The sequence below is a fragment of the Leptosomus discolor genome, chromosome Z (genome assembly GCF_034619465.1).
Source record: "Leptosomus discolor isolate bLepDis1 chromosome Z, bLepDis1.hap2, whole genome shotgun sequence".
Classification (NCBI taxonomy): Eukaryota; Metazoa; Chordata; class Aves; order Leptosomiformes; family Leptosomidae; genus Leptosomus; species Leptosomus discolor.
The window spans coordinates 67,336,654-67,356,553 of record NC_141419.1 but is presented as its reverse complement, the minus strand read 5'-3'; the positions used below and the strand labels follow the sequence as shown (position 1 = coordinate 67,356,553).

At 38.2% G+C, this 19,900-nt stretch overlaps 1 protein-coding gene across 4 annotated transcripts in view; it reads left to right on the top strand.

Moving 5' to 3' along the window:
* Positions 1-19,900, top strand: part of AP3B1 (adaptor related protein complex 3 subunit beta 1) — a 169,082-nt gene that overhangs the window by 91,809 nt on the left and 57,373 nt on the right. For 2 of the 4 annotated variants that reach the window (XM_086480369.1, XM_086480370.1), the window contains exons 16-20: positions 3,637-3,823; positions 4,783-4,913; positions 7,069-7,180; positions 8,510-8,666; positions 11,431-11,605. In XM_086480369.1, coding sequence (XP_086336495.1) covers positions 3,637-3,823; positions 4,783-4,913; positions 7,069-7,180; positions 8,510-8,666; positions 11,431-11,605 — 762 coding nt within the window. Of the gene's footprint in view, positions 1-3,636; positions 3,824-4,782; positions 4,914-7,068; positions 7,185-8,509; positions 8,667-11,430; positions 11,606-17,800; positions 17,819-19,900 lie in introns of all 4 variants that reach the window. The other 2 variants (XM_086480372.1, XM_086480371.1) reach the window with 2 other exon arrangements.

Here is a 19,900-nt window from a genome sequence, read left to right as displayed (position 1 = left end):
AAATCTTATACACTTGACTGCTCAGTTGTCAGTCTGTCCACCTCTCCTCATCCCCATGTTTTCTCCTTCCATATCCTACCCCACCATTCAATACTTTTTGGAACCCTCTATCAGTTTCATCCAAAGTCAATGGAGTTATGAAAATCTTAAAGATACAGTATGACTTTATTGAAATGTAGTGGTAGGGTAGCCAGGAGAGACTCAACATCAACCAAACAAGTGAGAAGAGCTCTTTGCCCATGTGAAGGGAAGGCAAGTAAAACTCATCTGTTAGGTCTTTTTTTGATGAAAAGCACAAAATTCTCGAGACCATTATTTCTTCTCTTTCTGTAAATATATTATTTTATTTGCTGATGATTTCCTTAGGCATGTGTTTAAACACTTAATGCAGCACATTCTCAGGAATGCTTTTTAAGATTCAGGATTTTAATAAGAATTTCCATTATCCTTTAAATCCTGTGATCACCCCATGAATTTTCAAGGCTGTTTATAATTCAAGGAAGAGTTTCAGGTTCAATCCAATCTGGATAAATATGTGAGAAGAATGGGCTTTCCTCTGGTTGTCTAAATTGTTTGGTAAACTTACTTCCATTTTTTATCACTTAGGAACATAAAAATCCTTATGAATGTGCTAGATAGCTCTCTAGATGGAGTTCATATAAGAGAAGGTGTTACGCAGAAAATACATCGTCTAGTTGTCTTAGCTGTTTCTTGCATATAGCAGGAAGAAAAAAAGTATTTTGATGTGTTTCTGTTGTCTAACACATTAGGAGTCACACTAGAAGAAGTCCTAGTGTGTAAATGGGTATGTCAAACATGGTTTAGCACAATAACCTTATCTTACTTATTTGGTTCATCAAAGTCATTCAAGTTATTGCAAGCTAATGATATCAAACAATGGATAGATAGCTGTTTCTCTCCCCTCATCTTTTGGTGACACTAAAATTTTTCAAGTGGGTAGTCTACCGAAAGGTTAATTGCTGCTAGTATAGGATAGATGTTAAATTGTTAAATAGGACTATTGCCAACTAGAAAATTCTAGAAATATTGCTGAAAGATGACTTGAAGTATACTTTTCAAATTAGCCAAACCAAAAGGTACAAAAAATAGTAGTATATTCTAACAGTGTGGAGATAACAGAAATTATATTATGCCTAAGTAATGACCATGTTGAGATAACAGGCAGTGTTGAGATATGGTAATAAATGTATCATATCTTATATCAGAATACTTTGTCATACTGTTCTGTGAAGCAGTCATGGTGTTGTGCAGATTCCATCATATTTCACCAAGTTAACGTGCTTGCTCGAATAACCTTAAACTTCTTATGGATATTGCTTTGTTGGAAAAAATTATATGTATTCAATCATGAGTTTATTTTTTATTTTTAATTAAAATGAGTTGTTTCTATCAGCCACCTCCATGTAGAAAAGCTTTGCTACTTGTTGGTTGCATCGCCATAAGACAATAAAAAAAAAAAATAGAGTTTTCTTTTGTTTTTTATGAAAACTATTTATATGATGCTTGCAAGGAGACTTGTTGCAGATATGGAGCATTCTTCCATATAAATTTGTTGGATCTTTATTTGTATTGGAAGATATGGAGAAGATATTTTGGGGAAGAAGAAGGGGAGGAGGAAAAGGGAAAGAATCACGGAGAAAATGATTCCATTAAAGAAAATGCAGTCTTTGGGGATCAACTCTTTAGCTAATTCCATTACCGCTCACTGAAAAAGTGCCCACCATGATAGCAAGGCCCTCAACTTTTCCCATCTCTATAGCAATTCACAAGCAAAGACCACTGTGTTTTATCATCTGTTCTGCTGAGCTTTCTGCCATGACAGCAAGGAGTCTTGTTTTGTTTTACAGAGGAGAAGTAATGGCAAAGGCTGCAGGAGGTATCCCTCATTTAGTTTAATTCATGCTACCTGGGAACCCTCCCTTCCAATTCCATTTAGATTGAACAGCATAAGTCCTGCATGAGTGCAGATTACATATGTTCTGTCTGATGCAGTTGTTTAAAACTTTATACCCTGATAAAGAGATAGCTGCCAATAAGCTGTGAAATACATAGGGGAAAGTTTTACCTTTCCCAGAGCTAAGACAGTACCTTGGGGGAAAAAATATCTTTTCTCAGAACCATCCTTGGGTATCAGAGAGAAAAAAGAAATGAGAAATGTTTCACTGAAAGATTTTTTTAACTATGCTTTTACTATTACTGTAATGTAGTATGACTAGTTTCTTCAAATTTTTCATACCATAGGGTATTTTGAGAAATACATTGCATTGTATGTGGTTAAAATTAAACCATTTTTTTTATTACTGTGTATCTCACTTACAGGAGTTAATAAATTTTCTGAAAAAGAACTTTTACATCTCTAGAAAAAACTTTAACTTGCATTCTCAAGGTGGAAATTATTAAATTGAACTTTTGTTAGCAAATTGCAAGTAACAAAATTGACTTTTTTTTTATTTTTCTGCTCACATGATTGAAACTGTGTTGTTGTAACAATAGCATGATAAACAAGATATATATGCAAGGGTGATCCTTTGTATAAAGAAAAGAAGTCCTCCTTGACAATACATTTTTAACCCTGTGTTATTCATCCATTCTGAGTTGAAATACTAAAAATTTGCTTCCATATCATGGTATATTGGTTTTGCTCTTTTTCCAGTTTGCTCGTATATAAAGAAAGTGACGTACTTCTTTCAAATGTATCTAATGGATACAGGTTTGTTCAGCACTATTGTTCCAGTTACACTACGTTATTTCTAAGATACTGGGAAAGTCTCCCTGATTTTTTTATGGGTTTGCTTTTTTTTAAAAGTTTTAAAAATGTAACTGAATTATTAAAATTATTTAATACATGTTAATATTCTCAGACATCGAATTAGGAAGTCCTATTATGCTGTATAAAGCTGTGATATGTTGCTCTCTTACATAAATAAATAAATGACCGATATTACTGGAGGCTTTAAGCTTCAAGAAAAAAAAGGGAGAAGTCTTTTATCCTGGTTTTTAGAGGGCATCAGCAGCTTGCTTTTATGAAAAAGTAACAGCTAAATGCACTGCAAATAATTTGCAGTAATCCAGTTCAGTGATTCATGTGTCTGCTTTAATGGGTCATAATTCAGGATAAAGTAACTGAGTGCAGTCAGAGTGCAGACACTGCTTATGCCAGGGACAGTATCTCTTCATAAAACACACCTCAGCAGAAGCAGTTTGCCAGCCCCCTAATACCCTCTGATGTTTTGATGTCCTGCATATTTTTCCGATTAAGTTTTGAGTGCCATGTTTTTAGTTGTATTTCCACATTCATTATCCTCACGTAGACCCTTCAGCGGGTTTGCCATATATGATTATTTTTTTAATGATGCCTTTCTTTCCACTTCAGCAGTTTAATAATCTAGCACATGGCTGCTTCTCAGTACTCAGCATTCACCTCCCCAATACAGAAGAGGACATGTGCTTTGGCTGCAGAATTCCATTTGCAGCTTTAGAAATGCATATTCCCTGTGGAACAACATTTGTTTGACATAACCATTCATTTTTATTACCTCTTTAAATATGTTTATCCAGAGTTATCAATAATCATAAATAACTTGTATTCTGTTCTTGTCCTGTTTTTTTCCACAGACAAAATTGCTTACCCAGTACGTATTAAATCTCGGCAAGTATGATCAAAGCTACGACATCAGAGACCGTACAAGATTTATTAGGCAGCTTATTGTTCCGAATGAGAAGAGTGGAGCTTTAAGCAAATATGCCAAAAAAATTTTTCTGGCACAGAAACCTGCCCCGTTGCTTGAGTCTCCTTTTAAAGGTATAACTGCCAAAATCATTTGGGAAATGTTCATTCTGTAAAAGAACGTGGCAGCCTATTCTATTTCAAATATGCTCGCAAATTGTGTCACTTAGCAAATACAAATGATTAATATGCAAGGATACTCGCTCTGCTTACTTGCTTTTCAGCAAGCAAGGTTTGCATGGTGCAAACACAGTGCATTTCTCTGATGATAAACCCTGACAAACTGATCAATTTCTATTCATGTGGATTTTAAATTTGATTTAAATAACAGAAGGTGCGTCTTTTGAGGAAAACTATTCTTCAATTTAGGAAAATAGCTCTAGTCTTTTATCTGGACTTTAATAGAAGATTGTTAATGTGAGTATTGCAAATGTTTTATGAATCTGAAATAAATTGAATCTCAATAGATTAGGCTTTTATTATTTTTTCCAAAGTCATAATTTTCCTTGTGCATTTTCCCTGTCTTTTCACAAGTAAGAACCATTGTCTGTCTTCTCAAATTAAAAGGTTATCGGGTTATCTTAATTAAAAATGCTCTGTTACTGTGACAATTTGCAATTTTGATTTTCATACTTACTTAGTCCCAGTTTTGAAGCTCTAAAAGGAGCTCCATTTTGAAGAAAAACTATTAAAATTCTGGATGTGTTTGTGCCAAGACATGTATATGGATTGTTTAACTGTGCTGTCATTCTTAATATTCACAGTAAAGTAATTTTTAGAGAAGCTACATTTCAGAGCAACACCTCTAAACACACTGACTGATTAGCTTTTTTATTGACCATTATGGGGGAGATTATTGTAATCTATGGACTGAAATCAGTTTTTTGACCTATGAAGAGCTTCCTAGTTTATATTTATTCCATGACATTTGAGGTAATATGATGGCAATTACCTTTAGCCCTGATTAAGATTGCTCTTTGTGGTAGAGCTCATGGTGTTTGTGTATTTCTCTCCTCCCTTCTTTTTTTTAATAGATCGGGATCATTTCCAGCTTGGCACCTTGTCTCACACACTGAACAGCCGAGCCACTGGCTACCTGGAGCTGTCTGACTGGCCAGAGGTGGCGCCTGACCCCTCCGTCCGAAATGTTGACGTAGCCGAGTCGGTATGTCAGCATCATTAAAAGTAACTTGGCTGAAGGCACTCATCAGTATAGAATATTAGCCTAAATACGACTATTTAAATACTATGTGTACGCTGTACTGAAAAGCATTGGTGCATGTGAACACCTATGTTGCTTATTTTAGCTTGGAAACGGAACATTTGGAAACCTGCACGATGCTTGCTCTTTCCAGTGAGAGAAGTGGATCAACTGTAGGCCGCTTCTGCTTCACTCATGGATTAAATGGGCTTTTTTTCCCCTCCACCTCACTTTCATACCTCTTACATTTGTGTGCTGCAGTGTGTTAATTGCTATTAATGATGAATATAGCTGGACTATCAAAGTAGGAGGTGGGTGAAGGTTTGTTCATGTACAAATCCAAGTCTAAACAGAAAAATGTAGGTAGTATAAACAGAAGGCAGCACAAGGGGAAAAGTTGTGTATGTTTTGAAGTGTAAAGTTTGGAAGAAACCAGGGTTTACATTTCTGATCATCTGGAGAGAATGACATTTATTAGTGCACTAGTCATTTGTTGACATTACAGGGCTGATCTTCCACTGCCAATACCAATTTGTTACGGGATTGTAAACTCTGAGGCAAAGTCGTGTTCTGGTACCAGAGTCGTGATTTATGCGGCAGGTTCCAGAGTCCTACAAAATGTCAGTGAAAGCTATTGAACAGTAACAGAAATGTAAGTGTATTGGAATATAGTGGCTGATGGTGCTCCCGGAGGTATGTCATTGTAACAGGTAAACCTAGAAAAGCACCTAGTCCTTGTCATAAGCCAACTTCTACAGTAAATCACACATGAATTAATTTGCATGTAAGATATTAGGCATAGAAGAATGTGTAGAGAAGATTCTAAAAAATAGATTTGACTTGCAGAAGCCAGTGAACAGCAATGTGGTAGAACAAGCATTTCTCCTTAGTACTTTAATATTACTTGTCTACCTTCTTACATGCATTTAAGGAAAAGAGATATTTGTGTACAAACTTCTGAAAGCTTTTATGGGGAGAATATGAAGGTAATATGAAGGGGATTATAAATGATAGGGTTGGCACAAAAGACTGTATGGACCTTTGTCCCTAAAAACAAAAGGTATTGCAGGAAATTGACCAGATGGAGTAATATCCATCTACAACGTAATAGAAAACATCTCTCTCCAAGTATTTAAACATCAAAGCAAAAATGAAAATCCTTTTTTTTTTGCAAGTATTTTCTTTGGAGAGTGACATTAATTTTATGGGTGCTCTAATACTGTATGTGCCTACACAATGTAGGTGAGAGAAGCTGAGTTGTTAAGCTGCGATCCACTATTAAATTGTCATTTATATACAAAAGAATATTGACTTTATAAAACACCAGTTGCTGTGTGGAACATTGCAAAGCTTTAGCAGCTTTTGGTGCTTAAGTGGAAGCCAGTGTGTCTCTAGAGCCATACACCATTGCAGGTCACAGTTAGAGCTCTTTCAAAAGTTAGTTTTATTCTAGATCAGAGCCGTCACTAGGGCAGACCTGTACGCTCTGTTGATACAGTTGTCTGCCTATTTATTTTTTTTCCTGGCCTGAGTTTTTCCTCTGTTTCTCTAGTAGTATAGGGAGATATGGAAAGAAAAAAGTCTGGCCAAAGTATTGGCATGTTCTAGTGTTCTGTTGGTGGTAAGAATTACTTTTATTTGGAGAGTTGTGAAGGAATTGAAATATAATTTCTCTGTGGCTGCTGGAACTTCTGCTGCCTGCTGGGTCCACATCTGCGTTCTGTTTAAAACTTGGGATGATAAAGATGGTTATTAGCCATATTTATGTTTCATTCTAGTCATAGGCTAAACTCAGCTGGATCTATAGATAAAACTCTCAGACTTCAGGTTCCTTTGGCAGAGAAATTTATTTGTGGTTACTGATGCTTTTAATCTGCCTTAGTAAATCTTTTTCTAGGCTCTCTAATAGACATATGTCGCCTTTTATAGGTATGTACAAAACTTAGTTCTCCTAATTGTGTAAAGTAAGAGAAGTTTAATAGTTTCTCTTGACTTGCTTAGAGGATTTATTTAGAAACTGCTTAATACTACTTCTGTGAGGGTTTTTCTTTGCCATGTTGTGTGTATGTTTTTGTGTTGCTGGTTGTGAAAGTAAACTTAAGTTGAAATTTATTTACAGGCAAAGGAATGGACTGGAGTTCTGGGTAAGACAAAGAAAGAGAAACCTACTGAAAAATTCTACTCTGAATCAGAAGAGGAGGAAGATGAATCTGCTAGTACTAGTGCATCAGGTAGGTGTTTGGATAGCAGCTTGCATCTCCACTGCCTGGAGAGCTGTATCTCCAGAACTGGGCACTGCGTACAAAGAATTGGAAAAAATGTCAAATAAAGCCAAAACTATGTATAAAATCAGGAAATTGGGTGAAAATTTTACATTTGCTGAAGCTGTGCAATAACTGCTGATTTTACAGATATGGCTTGTTTATTAAATGAGTTAGACTTCGCTTTGTTTCCCAGTCAAAAAAGCTGGCATGCTATTTTCTTTCTGCTTTGAGTCTAGTAAGAGTAGTGAGGGTTTGTAACGCCAATTAAAAGTAAAGGCACCTAACTTTTTGTGGGAAGAATGCCCGTGTGCTTGGTTGTTGGGAATTGTAAGTCTTGAGTGTTTTTTGGAGTTTGTGGTTGATGAAGTACTATTTTGATAGCATGTGCTGCTGTGTTGATAAGTGGCCAGACTTGTTTAACTGTGCAGTCTTTCATGGGGTTTATTCAGTAAATTGTGTTACAGTATTGCTGTCAAGTTCTACATGTTCTACAAGTTCTGTTTATTGTAATGGGGGTGATGATGGAAAGGATAACTGACAGCTGCCTATCAAGTTCAGTGAGTAAATGTTCTTTTGACCAGTCTCCCACTTAATGCCAGATAGGCAGTTCCCCAACACAGCCATTTCAGTAGATGTTAATATAGTTCATATGTAGTGAAGAACATCATTCTCCCAGGTCCAGACTTTAGATGCAGAAAATGTTTAGCGTTAAAGACTTGAAAGAATTGTCAGCATCTAGTTGAATGGAAGAAGGACACCTTAAAATCTGAATATGGAGCTTCTTCCCTCTCATTCCTAAACTGGGGAAATATGCAGAAGTGCTTAAGAGCTGTATTACTGAAATTAATGATTCTTCTGAAGCAAGAAAAGAATATATTCACCTTAGACATTTGAATATTTGGTAACTATATGATTAATTAGAGGATGAATAATTTGTTTAAATCAGTGATTCGATCATTGTCACTATCAGTACTCAAGAACAGATTATCTAATTAAGCAATTGGTTGAAAAGATAATCTTGCCGTTAAGTGAATGTATAGATTAGAGAATTTGAGGTCATATCCAACTCCTGATAGGGTTATGTAGTTTTGAAGAATGAACATGCAATTGATTTATTATTGAGTTTTCTAATTTGATAAAGTATAATACTGTAGGCTGAAGAGGACAGGTGTTTAACCAACAAAATGTTGTGAACATTAGGGGAAAGTGATTTTCTTGCCTGCTTTTGACACTGGGTAAGTAATGCTAAAGCTTGCAATTGGACCTTGAAATACTACAACATTGTTTTATTTGCAGAGAGTGAGTCTGGCAGTGAAAGTGAGAAGGAAGATAAGGAGGAAGACAGCAGTGATGAGAGTAGTGGGAGTTCCTCTTCCAGTGAAGAATCAAGTGACAGGGGATCAGACAGCAAAGAAAGTACTGCAAAGAAAACATATAGAGCTGCTGATGAAAGGTAGATATACATTTGTATGGTTTTAATTTTTTGTGATACTAGGTGTTAAAGCAATATTCCTGTTAATAGTCTGCTAAGCTTTTAATTAGGTTTTTTTTTTGGGGTGTATTGGCCAAGGAGTGATGTCTCCTGATCAGTCTATGCCACTAATATTCAGTGTATAAAGTGGGTTCATATTTTCATTAATCAGACTACTCCTATGTTTGGAATTAATTTCTGACTTCAGTAAAATCTTGGGTGGCTTTTTGAAAATTGATGTAACCTTGGGAGGCTGAATAAGTGATCAAACAGTTGTGTGAAACACTTAATTACCTTTTGCAGCAATTTTGCTGAGAGCTAAAATTAAGTCCTTCAACACTTTGCCATTATGTAACTAAGACAATTGATTTTTCTAAATAATGTTATATTAAAAAGATTATGATCCAAATATTAGAGGCAAGGGCTGTGAAGGGAAACGGTCATAAGATCTTTAAGTGTTAGTGCTTTTTAAGCTTGCCCATTATCAACAGCATTATCATGTATTAAAGTATCATTAAAATTTTGAGTAATTGGGGCTAATACCTTGGATTGTATGAATCTGTTTCCTCCAGTGCTGTCAGCAAGTGGCCTCTGCAGACATGATCGCCCTTTATTCTGTAGTCTGCTGCCAGCTCACTTGATGAGTTTGCAGCTCAGCTCAGTCGTGGCTGACAGCGCTGATTGGGGCGCAGTACGCACTCTGCTCCTTTTATTACAGACAGTAATTAAAGCAGCTCGCCTTGCCACTTCCATAACAAACACAGCATAATGCCCTAATTATGACTTTATTAATTTAAGTCAGGATTTAATGATTTTAAAAGTGATTTATATTGTTTTTCCTGTTCAGAACAAATGAAATCTGTAGGTTAAATTAATACAGGCTTTTCATCATCGCAAAGTTAAAAAGCTAGTTACCAGTAAATTCTTTTCATTAGAATAACATCTGAAATTTTAAGCAGTAAGGTAAACAGTGATTATCCATGGAAACTGGCTGATGTACGATAAAGTAACATTTTTAATCTTCAAGTCTAGTTTTAAAGATAAGCTAAAGTTAAATTGTTGAAAAACAACTTAATTTATGTAATGAGTTCACAGTTACTTATTTGTTGATGTAACTCCAGCTTCTGTTCAATGGCAATGAAGGAAATGGAGATAATTTTGTCAGTACCCATGTTATACATCATGAAGAAACTTTATAAACAGTATATGCTAGTGAATTTTTATGTTTAGCTCGTTGACCTCAAACAAGTTTTTAAATGTCATATTGAAATGTAATTTTGATATTACCCATTTTTTCACCATGATTTTAACAATCAGATAGGCTACATGGGACTGTTTTTGTGAAGCGTACTCATGTTTCATTTTTAGCTTTGCAAGCTTCGAGTTTGCTGCTTTCAGAAAAAAATGCTTTTGACTAAAAATTGCAGGGTGGTTGATTTCTACTTCAGTTACATGGGTAGGCATTATTAGCATGTTTTAAACATTAATACTGATTTTTAATAGTTTTGATTAAATTTGATTTAGACAATTCAGTTCTGGAAGTTCTTGGGAGGCGAAAGGCCAGTGCCCTAACTATTTTGCTTTCTGTCATGTTAGATTTTTCAATTCCCCTTCTCCGTATTTTTCCCTTCTCAAAACATTGCTATCTCAAACAGTAAAGCAGCATAGTACATTCTTTTGTACTGCTTCTAAAGCTAAGCAAAAATGTGTAACAACTTAATTTGAGTCCAAAGGGACTCTTAATAGTTGAGTGGTCTGGATTTGTTTAATTATTGTTGACCTTGTTAGCCTTCAAGCACTTTAGTAACCAATTTATTGTCTTGGGGAGAAAGCTGAATCAGTGGTGTATGAAACACCTGATTTGGGAGTATAAAATGGTTGCCTGCAGATCCAAGAACAGAGGTTTTTTTCTGTATGCAGTACTAATTTATCTGTTCCGTGATAACTATTAGAAAACAGTTTTCATTTCCTGCAGTATTTCTAGGTAGTAACTCCCCCCGAGACAAAAGGTTATATACTAATTGGTACTTATATTTTTATTAGAGGTGAACAAGGCAGATTTTAATAATATTCAGTAGCTGTTAGCACAGAGCAACATAATCCAACATTGCCAGGGTGAACAGAACTTCACTGTGTGAAGAATAGTGTCTCTGAAGTCCGTTAACTGTAAAGTACTCAATACGACAAAAGGTGTCAGGATGTAATAGGTGTTCTGTATAAACTCTTTATTGGGTTGGAATATTTGTAGCTATCATAGGTCTTATTTCTAGGTAGTTTGGTTTAGAAGAATTAATGAAGGCATAAATTCAATACATTGTGGTGGGGTTTTTTTAAAGCAGTATTACTTTGCAAAAAACATTTTTCTAATCCATCAAGATTCTGATAATCATAGATTGAATAGTCTGAAAGTTTCTTTATATAAAAGAATGTCTGCATCTCCTTCTGAAATGTCCCAGGTTTGATGCATGGTAATAATATTTTTAATATTTAATATGTTCATATTTTTGTTTGTCTGTTTCACTGGTTTAGATTATATGCGATGATTTATTGTGTAAGGTAATAGAATAATTTTGTGTACCCTTAAATAAAATACTACTTCTGCCATCTTAGCTGAGTTTTTTATCGTGAAGAAATAATGACTTAAAACTCATTTAATAAAACTTTGAAATGTTAATGTAGGATATTTCCTAAGCAGATTCCTTTGGTGGTTTTACATGTCTCTTAAATTTTTTTTTTCAATATGTAGTGATTCAGAGGACATTGAAAAGAAAGCAAAGGGGATCTCCAAAAAGAGAAGCACATCCAATTCCTCTGATACAGAGTCTGCTTCATCAGAAGAAAGTTCTTCAGACTCCAAATCAGAATCAGACTCTAAAAGTGACTCTGAGTCTGGAAAATCTAGAAGTGCCACCTCTAGTAAGGTAAAATAGCTTTTTTAGAAAACCCTTATAAAATATGAAAAGATGCATTTAAGCATCTATACGTGTGTCTTTCTGCAGAAATGGAGATGGGTAGTGGTTTTATGGATATCTAAAAAAAAACAGGTTTTCCGAAATAAATTTTTTGACATTTCATAAAAAGACCAATCCCAAACTAGTTCAATAGTTTAAGCAAGACTATTTTATAACAAAAAGCATATTTCGGTTTTAGTTCCATTGTATTTTTACTCCAGAAAGATGAAGAATAATAGAACCTAATTAGATTTTAGATTACTGTTGAACTGGTGAAAGCATAGTACATGGGTAGTTCTCATAAATAATACTTGGTATGGAATGATTCTTATATTAAAATGTCATCTTTAAGTATAACTACTACAGGACCTGAGTCTGACAGGAAGCAAAACCAAGAAACAAATGTTAGTACATTGATTCTTAAGAGTTTTAAGACATTCTAGTAGAACCTCTAGCTTTGTTTTAAAATTTCCTGTTAAAATTGAGAATAGTGCAGTTAATGCACTAATAGATTAGTAGAAGTAACATTCTTAATGAGTAATCAACTTTTTATTGCTCTCTGTGTTTGATGGGAATAAAGCTTATGAAGGGTTCCATTATTTCAAATTGTATTAGCTTTCTTAAAACATTTATGAAATAACAAACTTTCAAATATGTCTTTTTTAAATTGGATTCAGAAATGTGTGAAGAGACAAGTGTTCAACAGAGCCATTCATGTGTCAGTTAAATTTTAATTGCTTACCTTAGCGAAGAAAAAGAGGTTAAAAGTTCATTATACTCAAGCTAGAATTATAGAGCTAAAGCTAATAGCATGAACTGTTTTCTGTTTCTCTATGTGCCTTTCATTTAAAAAATAAATAAATGAGGAACTTTATGCTAAATCTGTTAAGATAGAAGAGTAAAAGAATTTCTGTAACTTATTTTTCTTTTGTCGTGGTTTACCTAAGAACATGGTTTACCTGGCAACTAAGCACTATGCAGCTGCTCGCTCACTCCTCCCCACCTGGTGATAATTCCCTTAGTCTATAGGCCATCCCTCTAACATGTCCATTGACTTAATTTAATCCATACTTTTGGGGCTCCATCTGTTTTAACAGTCTTTCAGGGTAGGAGAGATGGTGTGTGGTGTTGGATTGTTGTTTGCTGCATCTGGAACTTGTGGCTGGTGTGTTTGGCACAGCCCATGCCAACTGACTGCAGGTTGATGATGTTGATCTTAAGGAAGTTTCTGGATGCCAGTTGCTGAAACCAGTTCGAGTTCCATCACCACAGCACTTCGCTAGGTTTTGTCGAAGTCCATCATGCTTCAGTGTTTTGGGTGATTCATGCAATAATATGATGCGGCATAATATAGCAACTGTAGTGGTGATGACATGCGGTGGCAGGGGTTATTTAGCCATTACCATCATACAATTTACTTCACTGGTTATTCTTTCACAAAATCAAATCCCCTTGAGATACACATCGAACTTCCCAATCCTTCCACATCACCCACAAAGTGCACCCAGGTCCTTGAGCAAAAGCGCAGATGGGTTTGCCTTTGCCTGAGGGAGGACTAACACAGACTGTCTTCCCTAACATAGTCTTCATGTGCACTACGAGCACTTTATCCCCCTCCACAAGTACGTGGGAGTTTTGACTGGGCAGGTCCAGCTCGACTGGTAGATCCTCTAGTGTTTACTAACCAGGTGGCTTTTGCTAAATGTGTATCCCAATGTGTAAAGGTCCCACCCGCCATTGCTCTCAGCGTATTTTCTAGCAGTCCATTGTATCATTTGATCTTCCCAGAGGCTGATGCGTGATAGGGGATGTGATATACCTGCTCAATGCCATGTTTTTTGGCCAGGTCTATGAGGTTGTTTCGGAAATGAGTCCCATTGTCTGACTCAATTCTTTCTGGGGTTCCATGTCACCATAAGACTTGCTTTTTAAGGCCCAGGATAGTGTTCCAGGCAGTGGCATGGGGCACAGGATATGTTTCCAGCAATGCGGTGGTTGCTTCCACCATTGTAAACACATGGCACTTGTCTTGGTGGGTTTGTGGGAGTCAGTCTGCCAGGCCTCTCCATATTTACATTTCATCCATCTCTCTCCATACCACAGAGGCTTCAACTGCTTGGCTTGCTTGATCGCAGCACATATTTCACATTCACAGATAACATGTGCAATAGTGTCCATGATCAGTCATGAGCCCATCTGTGTGTTGCATCCCTTCTTTGATGGCCTGAGGTGTCATGGGCCCACGGAGCTATAAACAATTCACCCTTATGTTGCCAGTCCAAATCTGCCTGAGCCACTTGAATCTTAGCAGCGTGATCCACCCATTGATTGTTTTTATGTTCTTCAGTGGCCCCACTCTTGGATACATGGGCAACTGTGTGACAGAGTTTTACAAACAGCTAGCAATATCTTGCTGTAATTCAGCAGCCCGGATGGGCTTGCCACTGTGCTGCCAGTTGATCTGCTTCCATTGCTGCAACCACCCCCACAGGGCGTTTGCCACCATCCATGAGTCAGTATAGAGACAGAGCACTGGCCATTTTCCTCTATCGGGAATGTCTAAAGCTAGCTGGATGGCTTTCACTTTGACAAACTGGCTCTATTCACCTTCCCCTTCTGCAGTTTCTGCAACTTGCCATATAGGGGTCCATGCAGCAGCCTTCCACCTTCAATGTTTTCCCACAATGCAACAGGAGCCATGAGTAAACAGGGCATATCGTTTCTCATTTTCTGGTAGTATATTATATGGTGGGGCCTCTTGAGCATGTATCCCCTCCTGCCCCAGTGACATTCTGAAATCTTTGCCTTCTGACCAGTTTGTAACTATGTGGCTAAGGCTCCCTATTGTGTTATCAGTGCCACCCACTTACTCCATGTGGCACCAGTTGCACAGTGGGTAGAGGAGACCCCACCCTTTGAACATCCAGCCCAGCACCGACAGTTGGGGTGCTAAGAGGAGCTGAGCTTCAGTACCAGCCACTTCCAAGGCAGCTCAAACTCCTTCATATGCTGCCAATATCTCTTATTCAGTTGGAGTATAGGGGGCCTCAGATCTTCTGTATCTCTGACTCCAAAACCAAAGGGGTCAACCTTGGGTCTACCCTGGTGCTTTCTGCCAGAGACTCCAGGTAGGGCCATTTGCCTTGCCTGTGGTGTAGAGCACATTTTCAACATCTTGTCCTGTCCGGACTGGCCCAAGGGCTACTGCATGAACAATCTCCTGTTTATTTAAATTTTTCAAAGTGTTGTTGTTGTTAGGGGCCCCATCTGAAATCATTCTTTTTCTGGGTCACTTGATAGAGAGGGCTTACAATCAGACTGTAATTTGGGATATGCATCCTCCAAAATCCCATACCACCTAAGGAAACTTGTGTTTCCGTTTTAGTAGTCAGTGGAGACGTAACTGCTATCTTGTTGATCACATGCATTGGGATCTGGCAATGCCTGTCTAGCCATTTTATTCCTGAAAACTGGGTCTGCTGTGCAGGTCGCTTAACCTTACTTCATTTTTATGGCAAAACCGGCCTTCAGAAGGATTTGAACTATTTTCTTCCCTTTCTCAAAACCTTCTGCTGTGCCCCATACAATGATGTCATCAGTGTATTGCAGGTGTTCTGGAGCTTCAACCCGTTCCAGTGTAGTCTGGATCAGTCCATGGCAAAGGCTGGGGCTGTGTTTCCACCCCTGGGACAGTCGATTCCACGTGTGCTGTATGCCTCTCTAAGTGAAAGCAAACTGTGGCCTGCACTCTGACACCAGTACGTTCTTGGGTCCTTGAAATACTCTCTCCTGAGGTAGTCTATGCCAAAGATGCATGGAGCCTCTGCATCAGTCACAATGGGGTATTTATGCCACTTATTCCCAGTTAGACTCAGCTTCCAATACAGTTAGCTGTTGGTATCCCTTTGTCACTCCAGAAATACAGATGGGTTCTGCCCCTTAAGAGCTTGATGGCACAAGGTACATTGTCCACTGGTGTCCACTAGAACCTTTGCTGCTGTGGGTCTGACATTGTCAGGCCATCGAATCCACACAGTCCAATATACTGGTTTTCCCTTTCCTCCACCTGGCTGGAGACAGGGCACCTCTAATCCGGCTCACAGTATTCATTACTCACTTTTGGTAAACATAAATCAGAAGTCCCTTCAAGAGGATCAAAAGTGAGATCACTCCTTCTACTCCATTTGTGGAATTTCCCACTGGAAATGAGTGGTATTTTTCCTTGGAAGAATCCCCTTCTGTGGTTGTTTTTCCACGCAACTCATGTTCTTGTGCCTCTAATGTCGAGGTAGGTTTTCCATCCCACTTTCTCATGTCCTCTCCATGGTCGCACAGGGTACTCTGTGGTGTGTAGCTTCCCTATTCACTCTCTTGAGCAGAGGAGCACCTACTCCTAATAGCTGAGATACAGGCCCACACAGGTGGGGAGTAGGACATAGCCTCTTTGAATTGCTAGAACTCCCAAGACGGTTCCTCCACAACTGAGACATAGGCCCATAGGGAGGAAGAGAAACTTGCTTCGTATTGCTGGAGTTAGCCAGCAATTTCATCCACCATTTGTCCCTTGCCTTCTTTCCAGGACATTACTGCCAATGAGTTGGCATACAGCAGTGGTGCACTTTGGAGAAACTTCTGCCACATGGGTTGTGTGCATTGGACTTCATCTTTGTCTGTGGGTAACTGCTGTCTATCCAGATCGTTACAAATCACCTCCAAGCACAGCTAACGCCCTCAGGTACTGCATACATCTCTCCATGCCTGGGTCCACTTGCCTGGGTGACATGTAACATCTCCCTTGAAAGGCTACCTTTCCTTCACACCTGACAGAAGTCGCCTCCAAGGGCTCAAGGCTTGTGCCTGTTTTCCAATTGCCTTGTCAGTGCCCCCTTCCCTAGGCAGGGATCCCAGCTGCTTGGCTTCCCTACCCTCTAATTTCAAACTACTGACGCTGTGATCCCAGCATTGGGGCAGCCAGGTGACAATGTGCTCACCTGGATGGCAGCCAAAATCCTTTTGCATATCTTGCAGCTCAGTCAGAGATAGAGGTAGGGTGATTATCTTTGGTTCTGCCTCTTCCTCCTGTTCTTGTGGTGACTCTGGTTCACCTTCATTTCTCACTAAGCAAACTGATTTTTTTTGTGTATGTCTTCTTCTGTGTAGGAGCGACTGATACTAGCACAGGTTGGTCTCTGGTTCACCTGCAGTGCTTGTCACAAGGGCTGGAATAGCTGCAGTGCCTGTCAGTCTGGTTTGCCTCTCTTCCACCTGAGGGTGCTGTGTAATATCAAGCAGTGTTTGGCAGATGCTGGCCAGGGCCCAGCACAGTGCAGTTAGTTGTGCCTCTTTGGAATAGCCACAGTGTTTTGCTTTCAAATATTCTGTCACTTCATCAGGATCCTCTAGTTATTTGGGAGTGAAGTTCGAAACCATTGGAGGTGAGAAGTTGTCTAGATACCTGCCCATGTTCTCCCACATGCTGTGCCACCTATGACTGTCACCCAGCCTTGGGGCAGATCTCTGGGTCGTGTTCTTTAAAAATTTTTGTGTAACACTAGGCAAGACCTCAGACACGTTCAAGAGACATAGCAATAAGAGCATGCTGGCTTGGACATCCCAGGGATATAGAAAATTCTCAAAAGCTCTTGAATTAGCCTGAAGAAGAAAGGGAAGGGGGAAAAGTGCAAGAATGTATCCCCCCAATCTTCCCCATAGATTGGGCGTGATTACTAATAAATTCCAAGAGAAGGTGCCCGAAGTACAGGCATGACAACAATGCCGCATACAAATGCCAGCTTAACCTCATGACCAGTGATGTAATCATAAGTTGGCGTTACCCAGTACAGCAAAATGATAGTCCTGAGCCCTCTCCCAGAGGTGATATACATCACCACAGGGAATACATAGTACATATAAGAACTTGTGTAACACCAACGTGTGCACAAATGAACCAACGTTGTGACCAGTGACTATTTAACCAATATAAGAAATACGTATAACGAAACTGTTTTAACATGCTCTGGTGAGCTCTGTCGTTATCTCAACCCTTCGAGCCCTATATTGGGTGCTGAAATTCTCTGTTGTGGTTTAGGCCCAGCCTGGCACAATATTGGGCAGCTGCTTGCTCACTCTGTGCCACCTCCCTTCCGCCCCTGGTGGAATGGGGAGGAGTATCGAAAGAAAAAAGTAAAACCTCATGGGTTAATATAAGGACAGTTTAATAGGAGAAAAGAGGTAATACTAATATATTATTATTATTATTATTATTAATTATAAAATATAATATAATATATTATATAATATATAATATATAATAATAACTAAACCGAATAAAATAATGTATAGAGTTATGCACCATGCGATTGCTCACCACCCAGAATCCGATGCTCAGCCCATTCCCAAGCCAAGATCCCTGCTTCCCTCCACCCCAGCCAGCTCCCCCGGTTATATACTGAGCATGAAGTCAGTGTGGTACAGAATATCCCCTTGGCTAGTTCGGTTAGGCCGTCCTGGCTGTGTCCCCTCCCAGCTTCTTGTGAAAATTAACTCTATCCCAGCTGAACCCAGGACATCTTTAATCAAATATTTGCTGTGCATTCCTTTCTATATATTTTATATAAAATTTGAAGGGTAGCTCAGAAGTTTCCATTTTAATACTGATATGTGGTTTAGAAAATTAAGTGCTGCTGTGATGCATTCTAAATTAAGCCAAGACATTTTGTTCAGGACTCCTGTATAGACTGCTGAATAATCAAAACAGACATTGTTTGTTGCATTTGATGCAGTTGTAGAAACTGATGGACAGATGTGTTTTGAACAGTTAAGAGGGAAGGCTGTAACTTTATTAACCTGTTTCAGTGTGTGTTTCCTTTAATTGAGGAGGTAAGGCTCTCTGTTTCTCTAGATCTTGAACTTAAGTTGTACATGGTCTTTGTTTTGAAACTTTATAGGTTGGCCTAGGAACTCTGAGTTGTAACCTTAATTTTTAATCAATTCCCTTCTTCTACCAAGTAGAACAAAAGGGGAAGTGAGGTTGTAGCATTTGAGAAACAATGTGTGTTTCCATGGTTTGATCTTTGTTTCCTGCTCAAATACCACATTGGGTAACGCACCACTGTCAAAGTTTTTTCTAGTAGAGAGGGCAAACTGGATCTTGGAAAAAAATGGTAGCGCAACAAATGTGAACTAAATCCTCTCAAAATAAACTCATTTGATGCTAGGTGGGACATGAATTAATTCAAACAGTTTGCAGCTTCTTATATTAGCACAGTGTTTTTTCACCAGAAATTAATAGTACTCTGACCTGCTTAGTTCTGAGCAGCCACTGTAAAACCATGTTCAAACAGTAGTGCCTTCTCTGTGCTGCACTTGTCCATTTCTCTCAGGATATCAGAGCCTTTGTTCATGATTTTTTTCAGTACGTTTTCTAAACTGTTCTGGATCTTTCACAGGGTATGTGAGGACTGCTAGCATAAAGAAGCTTTTTTGTATTTTAAAACAGCAGTTGGGAATGTGTGAAGTCAAATATACTGAATAACATGAGAACGAGAATGTCCAAGAAGCTTGGGATTGTTTTGTTGAAGGTGATTGGACTTTTAAGAGAAAAGAAAGAATGTTGCAGTAGTGCTGAAGTCTTACTTGATTAAGAAGCACCTAAAAAGAAATGTGTTAGAAATAAAAAGTATTTATAAGCAATTAACAGAAGACTTGATCAGAGTCAAAGGGTAGAACTGGAAAATTGCAAAGCTTTTAAACATCACAAAAAATACTAAAACAAACAGCAATGAGTTTATATGCATGGCAGCAAGCAAAGAAGCAAGGAGATTATTGGAAAGAAAAGACAGCATAGAGCTTACTATGCAAAAGCTAAATATCTATGTTCCTTAAATTATTTTTCACTAAGAAATTAGCACATTTAGTATAAGGGCAAGAAGTTATAGCTGATGGACTGTAAACAGCACTGGTCATATGTGAAGGGGGCAGGGCGGGGAGTTAATTTAACGCTCTTGAACATAGCGAAATGTTCCAGTGTACTATATTAATCTCTAGGATCATGAAGTTAGTTTCCATTTAAGCCATGTTGGATGTCTGCATTTATACTTGAGGTATTTCTGATACTTGGTCATATTCAGAAGTGTAATTGGATGAGGAGGTGGAGGGGCCAATCACAGGTATTTTGTGTCAAAGGTTATGCTAACTAGTTTAATAGATTTTTTTAAAGAGAGACCTGTTTTGAGCCCTGTGATGATAGGTGGAGCTAACTGATGA